This window comes from Delphinus delphis, chromosome 6 (assembly GCF_949987515.2).
Source record: "Delphinus delphis chromosome 6, mDelDel1.2, whole genome shotgun sequence".
Taxonomy (NCBI): domain Eukaryota; kingdom Metazoa; phylum Chordata; class Mammalia; order Artiodactyla; family Delphinidae; genus Delphinus; species Delphinus delphis.
Genome location: NC_082688.1, coordinates 108,270,221 through 108,297,847, shown reverse-complemented (window position 1 = coordinate 108,297,847; position 27,627 = coordinate 108,270,221). Strand labels below are relative to the sequence as shown.

General features: G+C 40.5%; 1 protein-coding gene across 9 annotated transcripts in view; it reads left to right on the top strand.

Annotated features, from left to right (window-relative positions):
• CEP44 (centrosomal protein 44) overlaps nt 1-27,627 on the top strand; it is a 140,863-nt gene that overhangs the window by 19,327 nt on the left and 93,909 nt on the right. For 2 of the 9 annotated variants that reach the window (XM_060015281.2, XM_060015278.2), the window contains one exon: nt 281-2,782. The exons of 6 other annotated variants lie outside the window; for them this stretch is intronic. In XM_060015281.2, the coding sequence (XP_059871264.1) occupies nt 281-286 (6 nt within the window). In that variant the 3' untranslated portion in view covers nt 287-2,782. Of the gene's footprint in view, nt 1-280; nt 2,783-9,269; nt 9,346-27,627 lie in introns of those variants that run through there. One more of the 9 variants, XM_060015280.2, reaches the window with a different exon arrangement.

Genomic DNA, 27,627 nt, shown 5'->3' with positions numbered 1-27,627 from the left:
TATCATGCAGCCTACTACTTTAAAAGACTATATATTTTTTTTTTTTTTTGGAAATTGAGATGCGCCAAAATAACTTATGCTTCAAGAATTAAAGACACATAATTGACTCCAGTTGTTTTTCCTCCCCTTCTGGCCATAGTGTACTTATTAACAGTAACTACCTATAAATAATCACTGAAATTTATTTAAGGCTCAAAAGCATAACTGCAGCAACCTAGTTCCTATGCCTCACTATGAATTTGTTATTTACTTACTATATTATTTATGTATTATATTCCAGGTTTGAAGAAACTGCAGAGTTACTGAAATGTCCAAATCACTAATTATAGAATTTTCTGCATGAACCCCTCTAGGACTTTGGCTCCTGTACATAGAGTTCTCTATACAGTTTTAATATACTGTAATATTTTTATTAGAATTTGAATTCCATTTGGTATATTAGCTTTTTCATTCAATGTTGAATAAATACTTAAATATTTTTGTGCTGTGCTTATACCGCTTTACAGTTTTACTATTCTTAGGAAAACTTAGGTGCCAGTACATTTCTTTTACAGCGTGAAGTCATTCCAGCACTGTATTTTTGTGTTGACATTTGTTGGCAGCGTGCTAAGTAGTTTTTTCAAGTACAGGCTTGAGGACCATGGTTTACATCCTGTTGGAAACACTCCACCTGGGACTTGCATATTGTCTCCAGGAGGCTCTCATACATACCATCTTGCCGTCTGTACTGACGAATATCTTGCAATGAAAAAGTTAAATATGCTCATTGAGATTGAAATACAACAAAAATACAGCTATTTCACGCTCAGTCAAAAGGCAGCAACACGCTTTCAGTTAACGTTGAGGAAGTTAGGTTCTCCTTTTGTATTTGAAAGCAGGTTGGACAATGGTGAAAATGTGCCGGGTATTTTAGTGCTCTACTCTGTAACACATTTTAAGAGCAGCAGCTCAGACCCAGATGGTGGCCATTCCTATATTACAAGATACACAGTGAGAGTTTTTTTGTTTCTTGTTTTTTTAAATGATGGGAAGTTATATATCTTTCTAGAGAGAGAAAAAGTCTTAGAGGAAGTTAAATTAAAAGAAAAATGAAATTCATTTTAAAATACTAGATAAATTCTCTTATTTATTCCTATGCTTATATAAATGTAATTTGATATTTGTCACCTATGGAACATTAACAGTAAGTTAAAATTCTAAGTAGAGATAACTTTTAAGAAGGCATTTTTAATATTCTACTGCAGGTACATGTGTAGTCATCATACTTTAAAATTATGAACTTTTGAAGTTAGCATACAACTTTGACTTTAGTAGTTTCAGTAAATATTTCTAGAATTAATGAATCCAATTAGCTTAGTTTTTTCAATTGTAAAAAATTATGAATCGAGATTATAAAAGAAACTACTTTGTCAATTAAACTTCTAAAAATTCAGCATCAGCATGGAATTGTAGCACCACCTTGTGGTTTACATGCCAGTATTTTACCTTTTATTAAGATATGTGATTTCCTGTAAAACATAGGATCATATTTTCCCTTTTGAAAAACTCAGTTCCGATTTTAAAAAGAAGTGTTTTTGAAATTTTCTTTTTTGTGCAAGAGAGAAGAAAAAATCGTCTTCTTTTCTCACGGTCTCTTTTTCCCCTCCCTCTCCTTTTTCCTTTATGTTAGTGTGCATATATACCAATTAGATGATTTTAAACATTTTAAATTTCCTGATATACATTAAGTGTGCCAAGTATAAGTTTCTATTGAAAATACAGTAAAAGATGTCTTATATTATCTAGTGGAAATTTGGAATCCAAATTTTTTTTATACTTTTATCTAACAACTTAAACAGGAACTAATGAAATCAACACATAACGCCACCAGACATTTATACTTACAAAGAATCTCACTGTACTACTTTGACAACGTAATCTTTGGGGAAAAATAAAGCAAATTTGACTTCACTGAAGTTATTGAAGAGAGAACAATTATTTGTTATTCTAATTCTCTTAGAAATAGTAGAAAAGAAATTTCCCTCTTAGGTAATTAGTAGTTGGTAACCACAGACCAGCCCCTTTTGATTAACTTGAAGGTCTTGAGAAGGTAAGGGAGGGGGGTCCTGGAGAGATTTGGAGCTACATAATTAAACCCGTAGTTAACTGGAATTTTCGCTAACTCCATCCCCTTAATTCTCCCGTAAGTGGGATGAAAGGTAATGTATTATACTGACCACAAAGGCATCAGCAGCCGGTGTGGCCCTGTTTGTACTGTGCGCTGTGAATACGGCTGCACAGAGGTCAAATAGAAACACTAAGAATGCATAAGGTGAAGTAAGAAGAAGTAAAGTCAACCGTATGAAAATTCTAGGCAAAGCCAAGGACTATTAAGTTGGAAAAAGTAGTTCTATATTTGTTTGTTTTACTTTAACGCTTAGTAATGTAATGTTTTAACGTGTAATACATTCCCTAAAAAATGGAACTTCAAGCCTTTGGAGCTGCATTTCATGCTACTCATTCCTCACAGCTTTACATCATTGACAGGCACTTGGAGAAGCATTAAAGAGAAGAAGAACCTTGTCAATTTTACAAGCTACAGCACTTTTCAAGCTCCTATAACATTATAGATTTAATTTTTACTTTTTAATAATCCCAAGGTTCCCCTAGTGAAAACGTCAGGTTGTTTATACTACTCATTCAAAGAGTGAAGAAAGCGGTAGCGACACTGAGAACGTGCAGATTTATTGGGGTGGGAGGGGATTTTTTAAAATCCATACTCATTTTATCACGGTTTTTATTTATTTCTAATACATGTAGGAATGGGTACTGTATAGAATGTATGTCTTATTTTTCTCTGAAGTCCACTAAATCACTAATAGAAATTATTCGATTAAAAACATTTTTAATGCAAAGTATTCAACTCAGCATTTTGAAATTAAGAACCAGAGCACTTACTCAATAAGTATCCCGAATGTATGTTATTTGAATTATACGTTATAGATGGGTGTTAAGAAAAAGGAGAGAATCATAATTTTAGTTACCCAGGAAGGTTGAAAGGTGGGTATTAGAGTGATAGGAAGGCTGAATATTTTGGAACACTAACTGGCGCCTAGTAAGTCCTAATTTGTAGATATAATCCTTCGGTTCACTTAAATTGCTGTGTACTTGGAGTGTAATCGACTTATTAAATCATGGGGCAGAGCTCTTCAGTTCGTTTGGTGTTGAAATCCTCAAAGACGTGTCTTGATTGTCTCTGTGGACTGGCCTCTCTTAAATCGTGCTTTTGCACACTTTCTTTTGCTGAGAGTGACTTCCCCTTCCATCTGGAAAATTTCTGCTTATCCTCTAAGACACTGTACCTTCCTTGGAAAGACTTTTCACAATTACAGAAGCCAAATTATATTCTCTCTTTGCTGCTTTATAGTACCTTGTTTATATTTCTTATTTTTACACCAATTACATAGCTCTTACTTGTTTATATGAAGTTAATATCCATTACTTCTGTTTTTGAGGGTTTTGGTTTTCAATCTTTCTTCCAATGTTTATTTCCCTTAGTGCCTAGCATTTGTTCAAAGTAAGTGGTAGTTAATATTTATCTGGTGACCAAATTAATATCAAATTATAATGAAATTATAAATTATAATCAAGGCTTCCTGATAAGTAAGATTTTATCAGGTTGAAGCTGTGGTCTGGTCAGTCCTGCTACATCCTTTCTATGGAAGGAATGTGTTGACAGAGGAAAGATACAATCAGTATACGTTCTAGACAAGGGTTATCATACCTTATATGTTTGCTGATGAATACATTTACAATGACGCTTCAAGTGTTTACTAGGTGCCAGTTAGTGTTCCAGGCACTGGCCATAAGCAGAGTACAGGTATAAGCATGATACCTGTTCTCCTCAACTAACAGCTGAGCAGGAGAGACAGATAGGCAGTAACAGTGTCTAGTAAGTTCTAAAAGGGAACTGTCATGCATCTGAGGAATCTGGGGTAGAGGAAACGGCGTTAACCTGAGTCCTGAAGGATGAGTGATGGGGGCGGGTAGCCAGGGAAGAAGGGGTAAAGCAGAAGGCCTAGCATGAAAAAAAATCAAAGGCCGGAGAGGAAGGCCACTGGGACGAAGTCCACTAGGGCCGACATGCGGAGTGTGTGTGGGAGGCCACACACATGCGGTGTGGGAGGCGGCGGTACAGTGGCTGAAGATCAGTTTACCCAGGCCCCAGCAGAATATCAACCAGAGTTGGGTTTTTGAAGGATTTGATTTAATGCTTCGGTATGGAGAATGAATGAGAGGTGGCAGGCCTAGAGGGAGAGCAACCATTTAGGAGACTACTGCAGTAATCTAAGAAACGTGGGAAGCGGGACTCCGATTATGATGGCAGAAGAGATGGAGGGACATAATGGGGTTTGGGAGAATGTATTTTTTCCCTTGAAGGCTGTCTTACATAAGAAGCTCAATAAGTCCAATTTAAGGACTGTCCGATTTGGTATCTGCATTGGGGGATGGGGGATGATACCACGCTAATGTTTAGTTTAATACTTTGCCCAGTTAGTCCTGGATCTACAATCTTATTAGAAATACAAAATCTTCAGCCTCTCTCCTGACCTACTGAGTCAAATTCTGCATTGCACTGAGAACCCAAAGTAATTTGTAGCGACCTTTCATTTGAGGAACTCTAACTTACATTTACAAAGCTCTTGCTTCATTATCATAATCAATATTTGGTCTGAGCCTTAAATTCAGATTCTTTTGAGTTGCTTTCATCTAAACACGACGTTTTGTAGTCCGTGTTCAATATCTTGGACATTTTCCCGTTTGAATGGATGGCTTTAGGCTTTTGAATGCATTCATTGAAATGATTTTTTAAAACTCAGTTGAATTACATATAACTATAACATATAACTATATATAACTATGAGTTAAAATATCCTTTCTCTAAAATTAGGTGTAAACTTTATACAAATTAATGTTTGGTGTCTCATCAGCTGTGGTCCCTCACTAAGCATGTGTGGGACATACCAGTATCTTCTGTCTGAAATACCTGCATGTATGCTGAGAAATTCCTAGTTTTTTACCTTAATTATGTTGCTCAAAGTGTAATGGGCAATCTCCTTCTGCATACATAGAAACTTTTCAGTATTATGTCACAGAGTCACCTTTTTGAAATCATGGAAAGTGATTATTAGCGATCTATATTTTGCACGTAAATTTATATTCAGTGATATATGGTCTTACGAATTTTTTTTTTTTTCCGGCCGCGCCGCGTGTCTCGCTGGATCTTAGTTCCCCAACCCGTGATCGAGGCTGGGCCCCTGGCAGTGATGAGAGTGCCGAGTGCTAACCGCTGGAACGCCAGGGAAGTCCCTTACAAATGCTTAAAAAAAGAAAAAATGTATTAAGTGCAGCCCAATTTGAGAAGTGTTAAAATGAGAGAGGAACAAGGTGCAGATTTAGATTTAAGACACATATTTAGGAAGCAGTCTCAATAGATGGATCGGGCCTGAGGAGAGGAGAGGAGAGGAAGGTGCAAGCCACTAGGAGTTCACCAACTTTACCGTGTCCTCTTACTAGTCTAGGATCTCATTTGTGTTTTCAAATTCTGTCAAGTGGTAGTCTGTTGATGTTCAAACTAGAACACTAAACACCACAGCTGAAGACTTTAATGAGTGTTTAAAAGTTGAAAGCTTCTCGGTATTCCATTATTCTTTTCTCAGATTTGCAACTTTCTGGAATCACTGTGTTCTCCTCTACTTTCCCTCTTCACATACTGTGCTGGCCTTTCCACTTGAAATGCTCCTTACCCACCTCTCTGTCTCCTGCCCTCTGCACCAGGTCTAGCTTACTTCTTCTCATCCCACAGCTTTCAGATCAAACATAACTTCCTTCCGGTCACATCCCCTAATTCCCCAGCATATTTTAGACTCCCTATGACATACTGTTAAAGCACCCTGTAATTCCCCTGCATTTCAATTTGTACATTATTAAAGCCCTTATTTGCAGTTACTGCATGGGGTCTCTCCTCCCTGCTATGCTTCACGTGAGAAGGGATGTGAGTTTTGTTTACTGATGTGTCCTCCATCCCCAGCACAACACCTGCTACATAGGACATTCTGAATTCATTTTGTGGTTTGTTAGATGAACACTTTAAGACCCCCCTAACCGCTCCGCCCCCCGTATTTATATAATATGAAATTGGAGGCAACTTTTACTGATTTCTAAATCCGACATCCTAAATTAATTTCATTAATATCAACTCTTTATTTAGATGTTATATCACATTGCTCTATCTGATAATATATTTAAATGTAGAAAAAAATATGTAGCATTAATTTCTAAGTTGGTAACTTATAACATAATTTCCCATACTTTAAGCAATAATAATTTTGAGCCTTAATACAGGGAGTTTCTCCTAATAAAGGTGAGCAATTTTTAGGAACTACCATGTTTTTAAAAGTTTGCATAAAACTACCTAGGTCTCATTTAAAGCACTAAAAGCCAGCGAATTTTTACAGAAAATGAGATTTTTTGCTTGTAGCAATACAGCAGACAAGCTATTAAAAAATTTTAAGAACTCCTGCAACAAATCATCAAATATTCTGGAGGAAATACACTAAATACTTATCATAAGAAATTAAAAAGAAATTCCTAAGGACCCAAAGAAGAGGAAGCAGAATTCCAAGTATTAAGCTTGCAGCTGCCCTGAGGTAGTTTGCTGACAGTAGGAACCTAGGCCTTGAGGGTTTTTTCCTCCTGTTTTTCCCTCGGCCTTACTGTGGGATAATTTACATACAATAAATTCGCCAGTTTACATGCATAATTCAGTGAGTTTTTACAAATACATACGTTCATGTTAAGACCTCCTGAATCAAGATGTAGAACGTTCCCCTCTGCAGCCAGTCCCCCCCCTCCATCCCTGGCCCCTTAACAACCACTGATTTACATGCTGTCATTTTAAGGTTGCCATTTCTAAAATTTCATGTAAATGTAATCTCTACAGTATCTTCCTTTTGAGATTCACCCACGTTGTATTAGTTCATCCCTTTATATTGCTGAGCCATATTTCATTATGTGGAAATACCACAATTTCTTTATGACTCATCAGTTGATGGACATTGGGTTATTTCTGGTTTGGGAATGTTATGAAGAAAGCTGCCGTGGACATTAGGATGCAAGTCTATCTGAACATACACTTTTGCTTCTCTTGGGTAAATAGTAAATACCTAGCAATGGAATGGCTGGGTCATGTGACAGGTTATGTTTAACTCTACGAGGAGCTGCTGCTACACTATTTTCCAAAGTGGCTGTGCCCTGTTAATTTTCCCAGCAGTCATCTGAGAGTTCCACTTGCTCTGCATGCTCGCCCACACTTGGTTTTGTCAGTCTCTGAATGGGTGTGTGGGGTGAAAGGTGGAAAGTTAAGGCGTAACATTATGTTCTGCCTTGACACCTGGTAAGATTGGGAGGGTCTCACACGGCCCCACCACAAGCTCCCCTCCCCATTCTGCTGCCGCGGAAAAGGTTCTCTAGCCAAACGAACCTCCTTATCGGGGGGCAGGCACAGTTCCTGCTCGTCCCTGAGTGGCTGCTTTTAGTTGCATGCCAGCCACAGAGTTATTCAAAGAAACCAATCACATCTTCCTGCAGCAACCAGGGGTCACCTCACCCTCATAATGCTACAAAGCATGCTTCTTACAGCCCCCAGCTGGCCACTGTGCCCAAGTGCAACTCCCACATGGCCCTGCTTGGCCTGTAGCATTGTCCTCCCACAGGTGGTGAGTACATGTAACTTATAAACTGTTCAGGGATCTCACCTGTCCTGTGTTCAGCCATCCCCGTCACCCTACGGTGGGACTCTGCGCCTCACCAGTGAACAGTGAATAGGAGGTGACAGTGTATAATGGTATCTCATGGTGGTGTAAGTTTACATTTCTGTAGCATGTTGAGCATCATGTCCTTATTTGCTATCTGTATATCTGCTTTGGTGAAGGTTTGTTCAGTGCTCTTCCCTATTTTGTGATCTGGGTTGTTTGTCTTCCTATTGAGTTGAAAGAGTCCCTTGTTGAATACACGTGTTGCAAAGATTTTCTCCCACTCTCTGACTTCCCATTCATTTCCCTCACTGTGTACTTTTAAGGAGCAGAAGTTTTAAATTTTAATAACATCCAGTTGATCAACTTATTAGTTGTTGAAAGAGGGGTGTTGAAATTTCCAGCTATGATTGTAGTTGGAAGCCACAAAAAATTCTGATTTTTTTTTTGAGTTCCGTCATGTATTTTGAATCTGTTATTAGATGCATAAACATTTTGGACTATTATTTCCTCATGATAAATTGACTCCTTTAACATTATGAAATGGCCCTCTTTATCTCAAATAATTTCTCTCTTCTGAAGTCTACTTTGTCTGACGTTAATATAGCCACCCCAGCTTTCTTTCAGGAAGTATTATTATGGTATTACTCCCAATCTTTTTATTTTTAATATATCTGTGTCTGTATTTGAAGTGGGTTTCCTGAAGATAATATATACTTCAGCCTTGCTCTTTCATCCGATCTGAAAATCTCTGGAGTGTTTAGATCATTTACATTTAATTTGATTATGGACGTGGTTGGGTTTAAATCTACCATCTTATTTGTTTTCCTTTTTCCTGTTTGGCCTTAGTTCTTTTTTTAACCTCTTTTTATGCATTATTTTGCATTAATTGAGTATTTTTTGTATTTCTATTTTATCTCTTTTCTTGGCTTATTAAGTACAATATATCTTATATTTATAACGCAGGTGGTTGCTACAGGTTTGCAGTATACATCTTTAACCTACCACGGGCTACCTTCAAGTAATATTGTACCACTTCAAGTGTAGTATAAGAGCATCGTAACATTATATTTCCATTCCCCCTGAAGCCTTTTTTGTTAAGCATTTTACTTCTACGTATGTTATAGCGCCACAAAACATTGTCATTATTTTTGCTTTAAACATTCCTTTATTTTTTTAAAGAGGTTTCCTATAAGATACTTGAAATTATTCTAAAACTATAGTAATATAACAGTAATTACAATTGTCAAGCAGTTGCAATAGTGCAGGGCAGACAAATAGGCTATTGGAGCAGAGTAGAGAGCCTCCTACTGGACTCTACATAAAATAAGGAGTATGACAAATACTGCATTGCTGACTAGTGGGAAAAGGATGGATTAGTCAGTAAATAGTTCTAGGAATACCTGGCTGTCAACGGGGCGGCGGGGGCGGTGGATTAACTTAGAGCCTTATTTTACACCACTCGATCATTTACAGGTAGGTTAAAGACACAAATATGGAAATAGAAATGGAAGTGAGGTCTGTGAGCCACAGTGCCGGCATCACCCACGAGCTAAGTCTGCATTAAAAATACGCATACGAACACTGGGGGAACACTGGCAAAGGAGATGATCTTTGGGGAAATAGTTGTCAACTCAAAATGCACAAGCCATGAAAGAAAACATAAATTTGGTATACTGTACTTGGATTACTGGCTAGAAAGATGGTGGCTTCCTGAAGGGTTGGCTGTTCACGCAGAAGGTAGCCCTCCCTGCGAATACGTCCGCTGGAAGGTGCTTGGAGAGCAGCCCCAGCATCCTGCATCTCCTGCAAAGATGGCTTAACTTAAACTGGCTTAAGCAGGAAAGGGCATTTACTGGCTCATCGGTGTGATGGGTAAAGGGAACCGTAGACATGGCAGAGCCCAGAAATCTCACCAAGAAGGAGGAGGAAACAGCTGTGGCCGTGCAGCCATTCCAGTCCAGAAGGGGATGAGAATCAGACATTGGGGCTCAGGCCAGCGTGGGCAGCCCCGGTGTGTGTGAAGCAGATGCAGCTGGGGCTCGTGACTGCCTCACCGCCTCCCCTCCACCCCCGACCATCCCACAGGACGTCTGCCCACAAAGCCCAGGTATTTATGCTGAGGAACAACTGTCTAGACCTGTCTGAGGAAATGTTGTCAATATTAGAGGGGTTTAACGGCTCCAAAGCCAACACCCTTTGTGTGTCTCAGAAGATGATTTCGATGTTCATGCGGACAAAACACAGGATGAGTTCAAAGAGGCATGAGTTAGTGCTGGTGGTTCTGGCCTGACTGTCAAGCCAGACCTCCATCCCCAGGGAGCTGTTCAGCTGCTTTATACCAACTAGAGATGCACCTGCAACCTGGAAAGCCTCTTCCACCTCACCCGGCGAGAGATCAAACTGGCAGTCATGGAGAATGGCCATTTCACATCTATATTGTCTACTTTGTCCTTAGCCACACCGCCCACTCTGTGAGCCCTGATCGTCCCCAACAGAGCACGTTAAGTAAATGGTTCCAGTGCTTATATTTCTTCTTTGATGTCGCTTAAAATGTCCACAGTGGAGCCAATGAGATTGCAAAGGTGAGCTGGCAACCTGGATGCCAAGGGTGCAAGGTCAGCTCTGGGGTAGCACTGGCTGAAACCCTCAATTTGCACATCTGGGAGCCAAACAACTGGAGTGGCCGTGCTGGAGAAGGAGAGCAAGTCGTCCGAGACCAAGGCCGCCATCCAAGCACCCTGCCACTCCAGAATACTTCCCCATCCTTTCCTTCCTGATAGCAGTGGTGGAGGGGGCCACCACCAGGGTTCTTGGGGGCAAGTAGCTCAACCTCTAAGCTTGGTTTCTCCCCCTGTGCAGGGAAGTTTGGCCCAGGGCGCTGGTCCTCAAACTTGGCACCACGGAACTTTCGGAGGTTCCAGAACTTACTGGAGGGCTTCGGTAGGAAGCATGGAAGTTCTAAGAGGAACCCCAGGGGCTCTGAGCACTCACCCCCCATGACTCCCAGCCTCACTCTCCATTTGTAAGTTTTATTTTTATATGATTTATTCCCATGTGATTTCATCACTGAAATAAGCCATGGGGACCAGAATTCCGTTTTATGAAGATTACCCTGGTGGTGTTTTAGAGGGGAAGTAGAAGAGGACAAAGCTGGAGGGAGGGGTACTGGTTAGGGAACCCCATAGGGTCCAGGAGAGAAACGAGGCTCAAGGTAAAGAAAGAGCATCGGAGATGAAGGGGGAACAAAACAGGAAAAAGAGGGGATGTTTCTGTCAGATAGATGATAGTCACCAGAGGACGTTGACAGTAGTCCCATGGAGTCACTTTAAAGAGCCCTATCTTCAAATGGTTCCAACAGGATTAATAACCTCCAACCTAGAATTTCAGATAAATAAATACATTGACTTGTTGGATGGACTTGTTTATACGCGGTTTATATGAATTTAGTATAATGTCGAGCTCCAACAATGAGTAGCGGGGGCTACTCTTGGTTGTGGTGCGTGGGCTTCTCATTGCGGTGGCTTCTCCTGTTGTGGAGCACGAGCTGTAAGTGCGCGGGCTTCAGTAGTTGTGGCATGAGGGCTCAGTAGTTGTGGCACACAGGCTCTAGAGCTCAGGCTCAGTAGTTGTGGACTTAGTTGCTCTGCACCATGTGGGATCTTCCCGGACCAGGGCTCAAACCCATGTCCCCTGCGTTGGCAGGCGGATTCTTAACCACTGCGCCACCAGGGGAGCCCCAAACTTATTTCTTTACTTCCTTCCTCATGGCAAAGAAGAACTATTCGATACACATTCTTTAACTGTAATATTTTGACACATGTAAAAGATACTATTATACAACTCAAGCTAATTAAATTCTACACAGAAGGTATCAATTGTTCTTAACTTTCCAGGTCCAAACCATCATTTAAGAACAACAAAAAAATTAAAGTGACTTTTAAGATCTGAAGTTATATAGAAAAATTTACAGCGAACCATTAGCATTTAAGGTTAGGATGTAAAGAGTAATGGCAACTATACTTTCCCATTTTATTAGCAAAGTGAATCAGGATGAGTAGGAAAATACACAGGAAATCACTTTGCTCAAACACAAAAAAATTACATTTTAACAAGAGCTGGTCATAAGAATTTTCAGAAAAGTCGCTACCTCTTCCCCTCTTAGTACAGTTTTAGTTGATTTTTAAGTTGTAAAAGCTAAAGTTAAAGGAGACATGTGTTTTTAAATTGTTTTTGGTGTATCTTCAAAGTTATAAAAGTTATAAAGTAGTCAGTGTTAAAATATATTTGGTAGTTTAACAATAACATTTTGCTTCCAGGATAATGTTCTCACACTTTATAGCTTTAAGAATGTACTTTACTCATGGGAACTAAGGCGGTTATGAGAAACTGAAGGGAAAAAGTTCAAAAGGTAGTCCATGACTTTTTTTTTTTAGGTTCTGAAAAAGGATAAGACTGTTTGGATTATGTTGCTCTCTGATTTAGTAAAAAAAAAAAAAAATGCTAATGAATATATGTTAACCTTGAGGTTATCAACATTCTTGCTCCAGATAGATTTATGGTAAAAATAGACTACTGAACTGTCTTGTTAAATTTTAAAAGATGAGTTTGGAGGAGTTACAAATAACATCCTTTACCCTGAGGTCAAAAAGAATATGTAAACTCAAATTTTTTAGATAAGAATACTTATTATAGTTTCAACTTTCATACTTCCTATTAAAATGACTGTGTAAGAATATACAATCTTTTATGGTTTTATTCTGAATATATACCACTCTCCCTTTTTAACAAATTCAAAGTAACACATGTTCATTTTGAAATTTTTTAAAAGTACAAAGTAGAAAAAACCCCACAAAATTAGTGCAAGATCACTAGAGAAATATTCAAACGTTGCCAAAGTAGCCCATCCCTACTTTCCTCCCATCACTGATGAAGTACAGAGAGGTAAAGTGTTATGTACCCAGAATAGTGAAAGGGACAAACATGGGCTGAGGAGGTAGGAATTAAGACGTAGCTCAACAGTGAAAACTAGGAAAAGAGCTGGGCAGGGCAAATAGGACAGTTTTCTGTAGGGTTGGTAGCCTAAGGGCGCAGTGTTCACGTAAGCTGGGGCAACAAGGAGAAGACAATTGAGTTCCTGTATCTAAGATCCCTGCTCCTGGGTTGATTATATGTTCTAAGCTGCACCATCTCACTGGTTTCAGTGGAGCAGGAGAAAGCAGTGGCAAAGGAAAGAAGGGAAAATTATGGGGGTAGCATCTGCTCATTGTGTGACCCTGCAGCATCGGCAACACGCTTCATTCTATTAATTGCATCAACCGCATCTTGTAAACACATTTCCAGAGACCACATGTAATGGGCCTTGGGTTCCATTCAGCCCCTTTTTTTTTTTTTTTTTTGCGATACGCGGGCCTCTCACCGCTGTGGCCTCTCCCGCCGCGGAGCACAGGCTCCGGACGCGCAGGCTCAGCGGCCATGGCCCATGGGCCTAGCCGCTGCGCGGCATGTGGGATCCTCCCGGACCGGGGCACGAACCCGTGTCCCCTGCATCGGCAGGCGGACCCTCAACCACGGCGCCACCAGGGAAGACCCCAGCCCCTTTTTTGACTCCTCAAATAGTTAACGTATAATTTGTTTTTCACATCATTTTCATCAAATAAAATTCACTTTCATTTTTATGACCATTTTTAAAACAGCAAATATCTCCCCAAGCAGTCTTGGGTTTCAAAGTGGCAGTGATTTTATGTGCTGACGCATTTGAACTGCCAAGGATCTCCCGCGATGTATGCGTTAATGACGACCACTTGGAGTTCTTGTTCAGATGTTTGCTCAAAGCGTAGAGCTACCGTCAGAGAGTGCCTCAGCCTAAAGAAACAGTTCTTCCAGTTATGCAGATCCATAAATTCCAACTCAAGCAATGTATTTTGCGGGTAATAAACACAAGTGTGTTCCTAATTGGAGAGAAATAATGCTTAGGCTTGGACCTGTTGCCTTCCTGGAACTGACGTCTAGCACACATGGAGACATTCCTCTCTAAAGAACACAGTCGCTAATAGAAACAAGCAGTCCACCAGGATGTCGAGCCAACACTTCCTGCAGAGGGCAGAGTTCTCTGGAATTTACTGAAAGTGGACACAGAGGACATTTATATTTATAGAAACACTTTAGATAAGACAAGACTTTTAAAAGCCAGAAATCACTTTTAGGGAGATTTCAGAAAAATGTTGTAATCTTTTTTTAGTATTAATAGGCATAAAAAGGATTGTTATATTGATATTGACAGAAATTAGGTGATTAATTGAAGATTTTAACTTGAAAGGATGAATTGCCCCAACATTGGTTTAGAATTTTTCATTATATACAGTTCAATCTTGTGGTCTGTCAAATGCCCAATAGCCATTTATCTAGTACACGTACCTTTACAGCTGGATTTCCAAATATGATTATTAAATTCATATGATAGAGTGTCCTGAAAGTAAATATGTCAGCAGGCTTTGCTTTATTTTATGCATTTATTCTGGATGTAACATAACTTGATGTTACGTAACACAGATGATGCTCTAAGACATTTTGCCAGAGCTATTCAAGTACAGCATTGTTTGAGACTGTGGAAGGTGATTTAGAAACACCTGGATTGAGTATTTCTATCCATGCTTTAAATCCTAGAAGGCTTGCAGTTTTATAGTCCTTTCAGGGAAAGACAGGAACTACATTAACACTTGTTAGCATAACAGTTAATATACTTCTGAGAAAGATTTTGTAAAAATTTTGAAAATTATGCCAAAAAATTAACGGGAAGATTAAAAAGGATTAGAGTTTGATCAGCCTCTGTAGATTTAGGAATATTTTTTAGAATATATATTTTTAGAAATATTTACAGCTTTTATACTTGGGGGCTTGGGAACATGAAGGCAACACGCGTTGGAACAAAATCCTAAATCTTACATTCAGATGAGCATCATCATTTGTGGTAATATTCATGTAATGGAGCTCAGCGTCCCAGCTAATGTCAAAGCAACAGTCGATGAGATTATTGTATTCAAGTTGCTCTGTGTGGTCCACTTGGAACCTCTGTCTCTTTGATAGTATTTGGACGCTCTCCTCTCTCCCTCCCTTACACCTAATCGGTCCAGTGGGACGCCACACAAGACAAAAAGCTCACGTAATTTGATAGAACAGGAGCTGATAGATTAGTAGGGAGAAGAACCATCACGTTTCTTCCTCTCTGAACCAGCAACATATTTGTATTAACAGCCGTGGTCTGGACAAGCGCCTCCACCTTTCTTGTCAAGAAGGGTAATTTTCAGCCAGTGTAGTAGGAGGGCTACGCTGTAGCTCATGATGTAAATATTTTTTCAAAGTGGGAAGTTTCATAGGCTATGAAATAACATATTAGCCACATGAAGTGTCAGACTTTTGAAAAAGTCCCCTCTCCCACAAGCTAAAGATTATGATAATAACAGTAACTCTAATCATGGCTAACCTATCTGAGTACTCACTCTGACCGGCCAGAGTGGATTATATATATTATTTCATTAAATCTCCCAAGAATAGATAACCAATAAGGACTTACTGTATAGCACGGGGAACTCTACTCACTACTCTGTAATGACCTGTATGGGAATAGAATCTGACGCACTTTGCTGTACAGCAGAAACTAACACAACATTGTAAATCAACTAAACTCCAATAAAAAAAATTCATTAATAAAAATAAATAAATCTCCCAATAGTCCTATTAGGTAGGTAACTTGTGTTACCCCATTTCACTGCTGAGCTATCTTATCTGTTGTGATTAACAAACTCCCTCCAAAATTATCGGCTGAAACTGTCAACCCTGAATGTGATTCTGTGGATAGTGATTTAGGCAGGGCTTCGCTGGCTGATTCTTGGTCTTGACCTGGTCTAGGTGATCTGGCAGAGCTGTGAACTTGTGATCACAAGTCACTTTGAGGCTTCCTAGTCTAGAAGGGCCTTAGCTGAGACAACAGGGCTCTTCTCTAGCCTAGAAACCCAGGCTTGTTCATGGGATGCCCTCCAGATTCTAAAAGCTGCGGAGTGGAAACTCCAAGACCTCCCGGGGCCCAGGCTTGGAACTAGCTCAGCCTCATTTCTAGTGCATTCTGTTGGTCAACGCAGGTCACAAAGCCTGCCAGGTTTCAAAGTTTGGGGGGAAAGACTCCACGTCTTGGAAGGAGCTTCACTGTGACTAGTTTTGCATTCTACTGCTGTTTCTGAGTCTGAGAGATGTGTCGCGACTTGCCAAAGATCACACAAGTTAGTAAGTGACTTTCATACACTGCAGGGGGGCTCTGTACGCCACCTTGGGAAACAGTTTGGCATTTTCTGAGTTGTTTGTCTTCTTGTTATTAAATTGTAAGAGTTCTTTCTATATTCTGGATACAAGTTTTTCATCTGACATATGTGTCATGTATATTTTCTCCCAGTTTTTGGCTTTCCTTTATTTTCTTAATAGCGTTTTTTTTTTTTTTTAAGAGCAAACGTTTTTCATTTTAATGAAGTCTAATTTACCAATTATTTTCTTTCATGTGTTGTGCCTTTGGTGTTCTGCTTAAGAATGTGTGAATGAGAAGTGTAGCCCTAGAAGTCTAAGGGTATAGCTTGAAGCGGTCCAAGTGTTTTATTTAAAAACGAATTTCGGGGAGTTCCCTGGTGGCACAGTGGTTAAGAACGCGCCTGCCAATGCAGGGGACACGGGTTCGAGCCCTGGTCCGGGAAAATCCCACATGCCACGGAGCGACTAAGCCCGTGCGCCTAGAGCCCATGCTCCGCAACAAGAGAAGCCACCGCAATGAGAAGCCCACACCCCACAGTGAAGAGTAGCCCCTGCCCGCCGCAACTAGAGAAAAGCCCGCGCTCAGCAACAAAGACCCAAAGCAGCCACAAATTAAATAAACGAATTTTGCATTCTACTTAATAAAGTAATCTTACTTGCCTTCACATAAAAATAATGCCTCACGTAAGAGACAGCTTATCTAATGCTCCAGGATAGAAACCCACATTTATTCCATGGCACAGAACTGCACATCTTCAGAACATAAGCACTCTAGGTGCCTCAGCAACTAACAACATTATCATTCATAACAAGTTCTAGTACAAATAAAAGCGATAAGGCTACAAATAAAAGGAGAAATTGCCATATATATATATATATTTGTATACACACACACACATATAATAAACTCTGCGTTAACCTTTTCCCATCATTGACTGTATTATTAGCTTTCCATGTAGATTCAACTATTTAACTGCTTATATATGTCTAAGCTACTAAAAATCCTTCCTGAATGAATAGCAGATGAACAACTGAATGTAAATGAAAACAGATGCTTCAAAGAAAAGGATCCAGAATTGTCATCAACTCTTCACAGTCACTCCATGTTTTCTCTAACAAGCACATATGCCCACAGCACATTGCCAAACTCTATTGACGTCTTCCAAAATTTCTGTACGAAATTATGATTATGATCTCATAGAGTTCAGGACTTTTGGCTAAAGAGCCTGCCTCCCCAGGATGTTTTTTTCAAAGAAGTTGGTACCCCCAGGAGTGCTGGGGGAGGGAAGCACACACAGGTATTGGAGGATGTCCCTAACCTAAAGCCTGCTGTATGATCTCAGAATCTCCAAAGTTTGACTTCTTTCAAATCTGAGAATCTGGAGTCACGCCAGATCTAGAGACACAAGGCAAGCAGAAAAGGAAACCCACTGACCCTGTATTTAGTATCCACATTCTTGTGCCTTTAAAGTATGTGTTTTCAAATGTAACCTATTGAAATATCAATAGTCCTCTGAATATACAGATACTAGCACAATAAATGCATTCATGCTGTATAAGAAACGATGGGTTCTTACACACCATAAAACACAAAATAACGTAAAAAAATAGTTGCTGCTCTAGAGGTATTTGCTTTAGACTTAAAGTCTGTTTAAATGTGTGTATAAAATATGTTTAAGAAGTGATAATAGGACGAAGTGAGAGAGTGGCATGGACTTATATACACTACCAAATGTAAAATAGATAGCTAGTGGGAAGCAGCTGCATAGCACAGGGAGATCAGCTCGGTGCTTTGTGAACACCTAGAAGGGTGGGATAGGGAGGGTAGGGGGGAGTTGCAAGAGGGAGGGGATATGGGGATATATGTATATTTATAACTGATTCACTTTGTTATAAAGCAGAAACAAGCACACCATTGTAAAGCAATTATACTCCAATAAAGATGTTAAAAAAGAAAAAAAAGGAAGTGATAATAGATTAGGCGGTCAATTACTGAATGTGGCAGCTAGGACTAAGGAACATTACCGAGTTTTTATCCTCATTGGACAAATCCTAGAAGACAGAAAATTCACTTTATACCTCATTTCTGCGCACACATCAGATTTAACTGTGAAAAAAATCTCATGGGTCTATAGCCCTGATTCCATCTATCTCTTTTGTCTGACTCCTTTTCTGACAAAAACTGTTGATTTTCAAAGGTGCCTTGGGACAGGAAAGATGTGTTCAGACACGTGTGCACACGCAGATGGTGGGGTAAGGGGGTTGTTGGTGGTGAAGGAAGCGTGGGCTTGTGAGAAGCATCCGTCATATTTTTCTTTTTTGCATAGAAGCAGATACATGTGTTAAAATATATGCCTATGATAACAACTGCTAAAATTATGGTTCATTTTGATAGAAAGACGTCCTGCTCAAAATCTAATCTCAGGCAACTATTCAGCAAGCAGGATCGGAATAACTATCTTATCTGTACTTTTTATGTGCATAGTTTCTGACAGGTTGTGCTAGGTATAGTAAGCCTTTACTAGCGCTGTACAGAATGTATCACAACTTGTGACTTGAATAAGAACAAGTTATTCAAACTTGCTTTGCTCTGTTATTCAAAGTATTTGAAACTTCAGAGTGCTCATTCCTTCCTTTGCAATGATTCCTGGCTTCATCTTATTTATGCCATTGGCCCTAGAATCAAGCAGCTCACCAGATTTGCAATAAAGTTATTCAAGTTTATGTATTATGTAAGAATATATTATCATTGCATAAAATCTTAAAGCACCAGATTTCTTGGAAAAATGCCCATGAATTTAAAAGCAGTAGTTTTAAAATTATGTATATTTGGAAATATCCTTAATTCTGAAAGAATGCACCGCATAAACTGCTAGATTTTTTTTAAGTATTAAAATTTACTTTGCTTTTTCTCAGTTTAAAATATAATAAATAGTTCTACCTCCCAAAGACAATGTCTTTTAATACAAGTTCCCTTCTAAGCTTTTTTTTGGATACGCTTTTACATAATTGGGACCATACTCTCTATAGTTTCTATCCTACATTTTTTTTAAACATCTTTATTGGAGTATAATTGCTTTACAATGGTGTGTTATTTTCTGCTTTATAACAAAGTGAATCAGTTATACATATACATATGTCCCCATATCTCTTCCCTCTTGTGTCTCCCTCCCACCTTCCCTATCCCACCCCTCTAGGTGGTCACAAAGCACTGAGCTGATCTCCCTGTGCTATGTGGCTGCTTCCCACTAGCTATCTATTTTACACTTGCTAGTGTATATATGTCCATGCCACTCTCTCAGTTCATCCCAGCTTACCCTTCCCCCTCCGCATGTCCTCAAGTCCATTCTCTAGTAGGTCTGCGTCTTTATTCCCGTCTTGCCCCTAGGTTCTTCATGACCATTTCTTTTTTCTTTTCTTTTCTTTTTTTTTTAGATTCCGTATATATGTGTTAGCATACGGTATTTGTTTTTCTCTTTCTGACTTACTTCACTCTGTATGACAGACTCTAGGTCCATCCACCTCACTACAAATAACTCAATTTCGTTTCTTTTGATGGCTGAGTAATCTATCCTACATTTTAAACTTAAACATAAGCTTTTCTTATACTATGACCAAAACTTCACGTGTAGACATCTAACCAGTGACTGTGCCATAATTACATCAGTTGCACTCACAATAGTGCACGTTTAAGTTTGCTATTATAAAAATGCTCTTGTGGTCACCTCATTACATGAAACTTTCACAAATTTCAGATTATTTCTTTTTCGAGTGTCAGTCAGGGCTCACCCAGAGAAGCAGAAGCAGTAGGAGATGTATGCTAAGAGACAGAGTGCAAGGAGCTGGCTCACCTCGTGGAGGCCTGCGAGGCAAGCGTGGAATCTCAGGGCAGGACGTTCGGAAGAGCCGGCCGGCACCCTCTGGGCTGGCCTGAAACTGCCGTCCGTCCACAAGCAGAATTGCTTCTTCTGAGAAGCCTCAGCCGCATTTCAGGACTTTTAGCTGATGGAGTAAGGCCTACTCAGGATATCTAGGATAATCTCTTTTACTCACAGTCGACTGAGTTTTTGCTTTGATCACATCTAAAAAAAAATACCTTCATAGCAGATAAGTGTTCATGAATAACTGGGACTTTAGCTGAGTGAAGTTGACCTACCAAAAGACCATCAGGGTTAAATTTTCAGAAGTAGAATTACTGAGTCAAAGGGAATGGAATTTTTTTAAAAAAAATCTGATACAAATATTTAAATCCCTTTTCTAAAGGGTGGTCACAATTTTCTATACTTTGCCACTCTATCCCTGCATTTTCTTGGGGTAGGTACCAGACTGCCTACCCTACGATACTCTGAATCAATAACACAATCGAGAGGGCCCCTAAGATAAAAAAAGCACTCGGGTCTCAGGATGAACACAAGGTTTCCTGGCTGTAAGTATCTAGGAGCTAAAGATCTGCTTTCCCAGGACAGTTATTCTGCCCTGAGCCCTGTATGAGCCTCACTGAGCAGCTGCCAGCCCTATTTATAGGTGGGAATATAGATTCCGATTTATTATTTACTCTTTATAGGGAATGTGTTAGGCATTTTGAGGGGAGATAGAAGTGTTTACCCTGTCCTCAAAAAGTCTAAAGTCAAGGCTAAGTTTTAAATAAATATTTGATGTTATTATATCCATGTTAAACTTCATTTTCATAGATTTCTCTGGGAAATGGGACTAATCACGTCTTTAAACTCTACATAACTATAAATAAAAGGCAGACCTTTCTGAAGCCTCTTGCTGTTTCAGTAGATCTATGTAAAGGTCCATATTATTTTATCTTTAGAAAACTTATCATTAGGCGGAGGTTAGTAGACTGATTAATTGGGTGGTTTTGGGGAAGAGGCTTTTTAGTTGAATTCTTACTTTTATCATGTACTATTTTTTTAAAACCTGGACAAATAACTTAATCTCCCAAAGGCTCAGTTTTCTCACTTGTAAAATGGAGATAATATTCTCTCGTGTGGTTGTATGAGGTTTAAATGTGCCAATGCATGTAAAATGTTTGGCATATGTGCTGGCACACGATGTGCATGTGTGCTTGCGTGTGTATGACTGATCTCCCCTCTGTATCTTCTACTTTCTTTCGGTCCTCCACCCACCACACCAACATTTCAAGCAATTTAGAGCAGGACAGAAAAGTGCAACTGGCTTGAAAATCGTTCTTTTATTTCTTCAAAGGCTCAAACCTTCCGAGAATTTAGGTTTCGAAGGAAGCAGGAAGTGAGGTGGGGCAGGGGCGGGGGGAGAGGTTGTAATTTGAAGACAGAGATAGATTGCCTTGAAAAAACATAAAGGAACACATGCTCCTCCAGAGGACACAGAAGGTCCCCAAGCAGAGGGAGAGGAGGAGGGGGCTGTGAATCCTGAGAGCAGAGGGGTCTGCATGCTTCGGGGCAGAGCCTGAAAAGCTGGGAAGACCCCCCAAGAGGAGGGGCCTCACAGAACCTCGGGCAGGGGGGCCTGGACAGGATCACAGTGGACTCCTAAGGATGAGGAAGAATAGTAAAGATCGGCCAGAGCTAAAGGAGGCACACCGACAGGCTCAGGGGATCACTCTCGTCATTGGGAGGATGGTCGCAGATGGCCAGAGCCTGTAATATCATTTCACGTGACCCCAGAACCAGAGCAGGACTCTGGGTGGGGCAGGGAAAGACTCTCAGAAGGACCAGTAAGTTTCACAATAGCCCAGTGGGGCTTGGAAACTGAAATTAAGTTGATTTATTAAAAAAAATAATGAAAATAAATAGAGCAGGTGCAACTCAGCTGGTAACATGAGATTCACATCCAATACTTACTCAAAAAGTGTCATCAGTGACAATTATTTAGCTCTTACTGATATGGAAGAAAGAGGAAAACGGAACATCCTCTGGCTGACATCTCTTAATACTTCCTGCCTACTTGTGGGCCTTGCTTGACCAGTTGTAGCCAATCTCAAGAATTTTGGACCTTTCCTTTCCATTGGCATCTGCCTGCAAACAGGCTAAAAATTCCTCTTATCCTTAAACAACCACCACCAATTTCTCTCGATCCAAACATTCCACCAAGTTCGTGTAACCTCCCTTCTCTTCACGATCACGTTTCTCAGGAGTGCAGCCACACTTGGTGTGCCCACGTTCTGAACTTCCAGGCTCCCCTCAACTGATTACAGTTGGGCTTCTTCTCTCCCCGTTGAGGGAAACTACTTTCACGAGGAAGATAATGAATGATCTCCGGCTGCCAAATCTAAGATTTGTTCTGTATTCCATTTAATCTTTTTTTTTTATCCTATTTAATCTTTGAGCAGTGTCAGACACTGTGTGCCTTCCTAAATGTCAAAAAGATTTGTTTTTTTCAAAAGACTTTATATATTTTTTAGAGCAGCTTAAGGCTTACAACAAAATTGAGAGGGAAGTACAGAGATTCCCATGTACCCCCCGCCCCACACATGCACGGTCTCCCCTGTTATCAACATCCTTCACCATATGGTACATTTTACCAAGGATGACCCTACATAGACATGTCGTAATCACCCAAAGTCCGTAGTTGACCTTAGGATCCACTCTGTGGGTTGTACATTCTATGGTTTGCATAAATGTCTAGTGAAATGTATCCATCATTATAATATCAGATAGGGTATTTTCACTGCCCTAAAAAGGATTTGTTTTTTAATCCAGCATTGTACAGGATGTTTTTTAAATTATCTATAAAGCAATATTGCTCGGGGACTTCCCTGGCGGTCCAGTGGTTGGGACTTCGCCTTCCAGTGCAGGGGGTGCAGGTTTGATCCCTGGTCGGGCAGCTAAGATCCCACGTGCCTCACAGCCAAAAAACCAAAACGCAAAACGGAAGCCATATTGTAACAAATTCAATAAAGACTTTAAAAATGGTCCACATCAAAAAATATCTTGAAAAAAAAAAGCAATATTGCTGGAAATAGAAGTCACAGTATCCCTCCTTCTTGAGACCTGCTCCAGTGTTTTATATTCTATGCTTCTGTTAATGCCTCTATTATGCTCCTGTTCTCCTGGGCTAAGACTTACTTTGTCCTTCCTCATTTCTTTCTTTATGGCGACTCTCCAATCCAAGAGGATGTCCAATCCTATTGCTTCTACCTAAGACATATTTCTTTGCCATTCTTCTTTATTTCAGTTTCTACCAGGATAGGAAGCTCTCGGGAGTTCCCTGGTGATCTAGTGGTTAGGATCCGACACAATCACTGCCGTGGCCAGGTTCAGTCCCTGGTCAGGGAACTGAGATTTTTGTTCATCTCTCAATTAGAATATTTAGTAATCCCGTATTGATTTTCCCATTACCAGACTTTCATACTTGGGCAATACGCCACACAGTAAACCAAAGCCAATGATACACATGTCTCTCCATTCATAGTGCTCTATGGTCTGTCATTGTGGTCGCTCCATCGCCCTCAGGATGCAGTCAGAACACCTGATCTCAGTGTTACATGGCAGGGTGGTCCCTGGCTCTGCAGAATTAGCAAAGTCTTGCCTCACCTCTAATCCAAACGCCCCATCTAATCCCCCATCTCCCACCGACCTACCGAAAGCAAAACTCTTAGTTCCCCTGCCCTGTGACGGATCAAGCTCTCCTCTAGGTGATTCAGATCCAAGTGAAAGCTGCAGAAGCACTGCCTGGGCAGGCTGGGAGAAGGGCCTTTTGCTCTGGCTCCTCGCAGACTTGGCAGCCTCTCTTGCGTTTGTATCTGCCATGCACTGTATACTCTTCTCTCATTGACTGTCTCATCCTGTAAATGCCAGCCTGCAGCACTGCTCTTCCTGACTGGAACACCACACTTGCATTTTTCTTGCTTCTTGGAAAACTGCTGTTATTTCTTCAATTCCCATCTCAAATGCCGTGAGGATTCCGACCTTGCCCTGTCCTCCAACCGCGTTTTATCTGCATCTCTGTAATAGCATTTACCATGTTACATTTTAATTTATTTTTATAATATTTTCCTCCAAAGACTGTGTGCTCTGTACATACACAGACCATTTTGTTTTTTGTCTTTTTTACCCTTGTGGCCTAGCTTACCGTTTTCTGTTTTTCTCTTCTTTTTTTGCTTCCTCTTTACACACAGGATTTAAGACAGTCGGGAAAATATCTTTGAAATGAAATGTTTCTACTCGGTACGGTAATGGTAACCAAGAAACCTGGCCACTATTACAACCTTGTGAAGGTCTTTATCACATATCAGAGGAATCCATTTCCTATTTGGGCCACTTGAGTAATAAAAGGACAGTAATTTTTTGAGTGGCAGCCTGATTCCTCCCACATTCTTGCCAAATGTTTTTTTCTAGTCCTGCTTTATCCCTGAATCCCAGAGGCCCCTTGATACAACTTCCTGTGTGACCCCAAGTTTCTGACAACAAGGAAAATAATATTTCCCAGTGATTTCTCTCTACTGTTCAAAAATCCTATTGCTTTAGCTGCAGCTATTTTAATTCCCTTTCCTGGTTTTTTTGTTTGTTTGTGTGTTTTGTCTTGTTTTAAATCTGATTTCTGTTCTCAGGTGAGGGGACACTGTGGGTGAAGAGAAGGAATTGAGCAAAGGAGGCCTTACTGCCCCACCTCAGGGTTTGGAGTCTGTTTGGTGACCTCTTTCCTCAAAACACGGCCCTCCCCCATTTCTCAGATTTAATTCCTTAAGATGAAAATTTGGGGAAAAAAGAAAAGAGGCAACTTTAGTTGTGAAAATACATCAGTTTTCACAAAATGGGAGCTGAGATTTGCTATTTGCAGGTTAGCTGGGGGGTGGCTTCGCCAATACTAGTGATTCATTGTAAATGTCTCCGTGTTCCTATAGCTTGATGTTAAACTGTTCAGTCAATTACTGTATCAAAGCACCTAATTTAATTCAGTAGCTTAAAAACTTAATGCAGTTTCAACTGGTAATTGAACTTTTACAGAGAAAATCATGTGCCTTGTTTCCAAGAAATGAAATTAAAGAATTAAGTCAAAATAGATGATATCAATTATCAATAAAGCAGGTTGGAATTTTTTGATTAATATCTAACAAAAAAAATAAGCTAATAATTCTTGAGTGATCTTTTTATTTCATCACTGGGTAGTGGATATTCCTTGATTACTTCCACAGATTCATTTTATAGGACATGGAGGAAAACACATCTGCAAAGGCAGAAGCAGAGTGACTCCTTAAATGCAATCTTCACCGTCATTGAAAGTGACAGATTTTTGACAAAACTCAGGGTTTGCTCTGAGCTATTATAGCAGTTTATTTTCCAACAGCAAGTCATTCCGACCCGATACATGGTTAGTGTGGACTTTTAGCTCATGAGCTAAATCTTCGAAACCCCTGACTGTTCAATGCACTTACTTCAAGTTGGGAAACCTCAGGGTCACCTGCTGTGATTTCCTACGGAAAAGAAACAGAACTGTTGCAATACTTTGAACTCCAGATGAGTGAGAGACATAAAACTGATGTGTTTCTGATGTTCCATTTCAAGATAATAACAGGGGATCTGTTCTTAAAGAAATACATAAAACCGAAGCTATTGGAGCCACAGCAGCTGGGAAGAGGACGCATTTGGAGATAGCTGGAGGTACTGATTAAGATCAGTACTGATCACCACACCAAATGTCAGCTGCTCATGTGTCTGGACCTGCCAGGGTGGCCCCTGAGGCCGGATAGCACAGTACTTCTTTCCCGGCAGACTCTGAAGCATCCTCTTCCGTCTGTCAAAGGCAGACAGAACCTCATCCCACAACAGCTCTTCACTTGAGTTCCTTGCCTCCCCCAGGGGCCAATAGTTGTTAACCAGTTATCATAAATGTGACTTCTCTCAGCAGATTCAAATGTTTGCCCCAAATTTTGCCTATTCTCTTGGTGTATCTATTTTTTTTTTAATTTTTACAATTTATTTACTTATTTATTTATTTTTGGTTGTATTGGGTCTTCGTTGCAGCGCGCGGGCTTCTCATTGCGGTGGCTTCTCGTTGTGGAGCACGGGCTGTAGGTGCGCGGGCTTCAGTAGTTGTGGCACGCGGGCTCAGTAGTTGTGGTGCATGGACTTAGTTGCTCCGTGGCATGTGGGATCTTCCCGGACCAGGGCTCGAACCCGTGTGCCCTGCCTTGGCAGGCGGATTCCTAACCACTGCGCCACCAGGGAAGTCCCTGGTGTATCTATTATGATTATTCTGATGCAGGAGAAGAATCAGCCTCATTCCTAACCTTAAAAAATAGAGGTAGGAATTAAGCTAAGACGGTCTGCATGGGAAGCACAGAAGGCGGCAGCTTCTCTTTTCCCGGAGAAGCCTTGTTCATGGCTGTCTTTTCCAGCCTTGGAAAGAGGTCATCAAAGTCAGTGATGAACGTCAGCCCAGAATCCTGCTCTGACTCGTTTCCTCCCAGTGGTGCTCTGAGAGGGGCGCGTTCCCCAGACAAAGCGCACACCCTGGGGAAAAGGCAATGATGTTGGCAGGAGGCTGAGCTCTGCTTCCTGTGTGTGAGGTGGGGCTGAATGTTTCTAATCAACAGCCTTTCTCCGTTTTCATCACTTGCTCTGCAACCCTCGCAGTTTAGCTCAGAAAATCAGGTGCGGGTAAGAGAGCTCCTTGTGGTCTTTTTGTAAGCATCGGGGTGGCCCAGGTGTCGTCCGGTGCCCTGCGGCATGATGGAGGAGGTACACGTCCTCTGCTGATGAACAACCTCCCCACGAGGAAGACTTAGTGGCAAGTGTTCACTGATGAGATGTCTGGAGTCAAAATTATGGAAACTGGCCACAGTTAAAAATGATAAGCTAGGGACTTCCCTGGCGAGCCAGTGGTGAAGACTCTGGGCTTCCACTGCAGGGGCTGAAAGCCCCATCCCTGGTCAGGGAACTAAGATCCTACGTGCTGGGAAGTGCAGCCAAAAAAAAAAAAAAAAGACCCAGGTAGATAATCCATCTGTTTTGGCCTTTGTTTTAGAAAAAAGTTACTCAGAGAACTGCCTATTCCTCTCCTTCATAGCTGGTCAAAGATTTGGGGTTGATTCTGATCGACTTTGACTAATTCTTATCACTGTTTCAGGGAGGATGAGGCCAGATTGGCTTAAATGAATGAAAAAGTGTTTGTATTTTTAGGAGTTAAACCCCTCGTGCTTTAATTTGTTCATTTATTCATTCAGCGCATTTTAAGTAATCATCAGCTATGTCCCAGGTACTCTGGCGGGCACCAGGGATGCTCTTTCTAGAGAAGCTGAGCATTATTTTGATAATCATAGTGATGAACTCGGAAGCTCGCTTTACTTCTCTGAGCTGCACATCAATCAAGGAAATTATTGTGAAGACAAATTGGTCTAACCCAACCAACGCAGACCGTTTTTGTGGCTATGGGAGCATATGACAGGATTTAGGGAAAAATTATTACTAAATAATGAGGATTCACATTCCTTGGGGGTAAGTTGATAACACAATGAAACATGAATGTAAGAGTATGAGATAGACATACTCCTCCATTTGGACTCAAGATCAACTCATTCTGATTCATTCAACCGACGACTTTGGTTGAA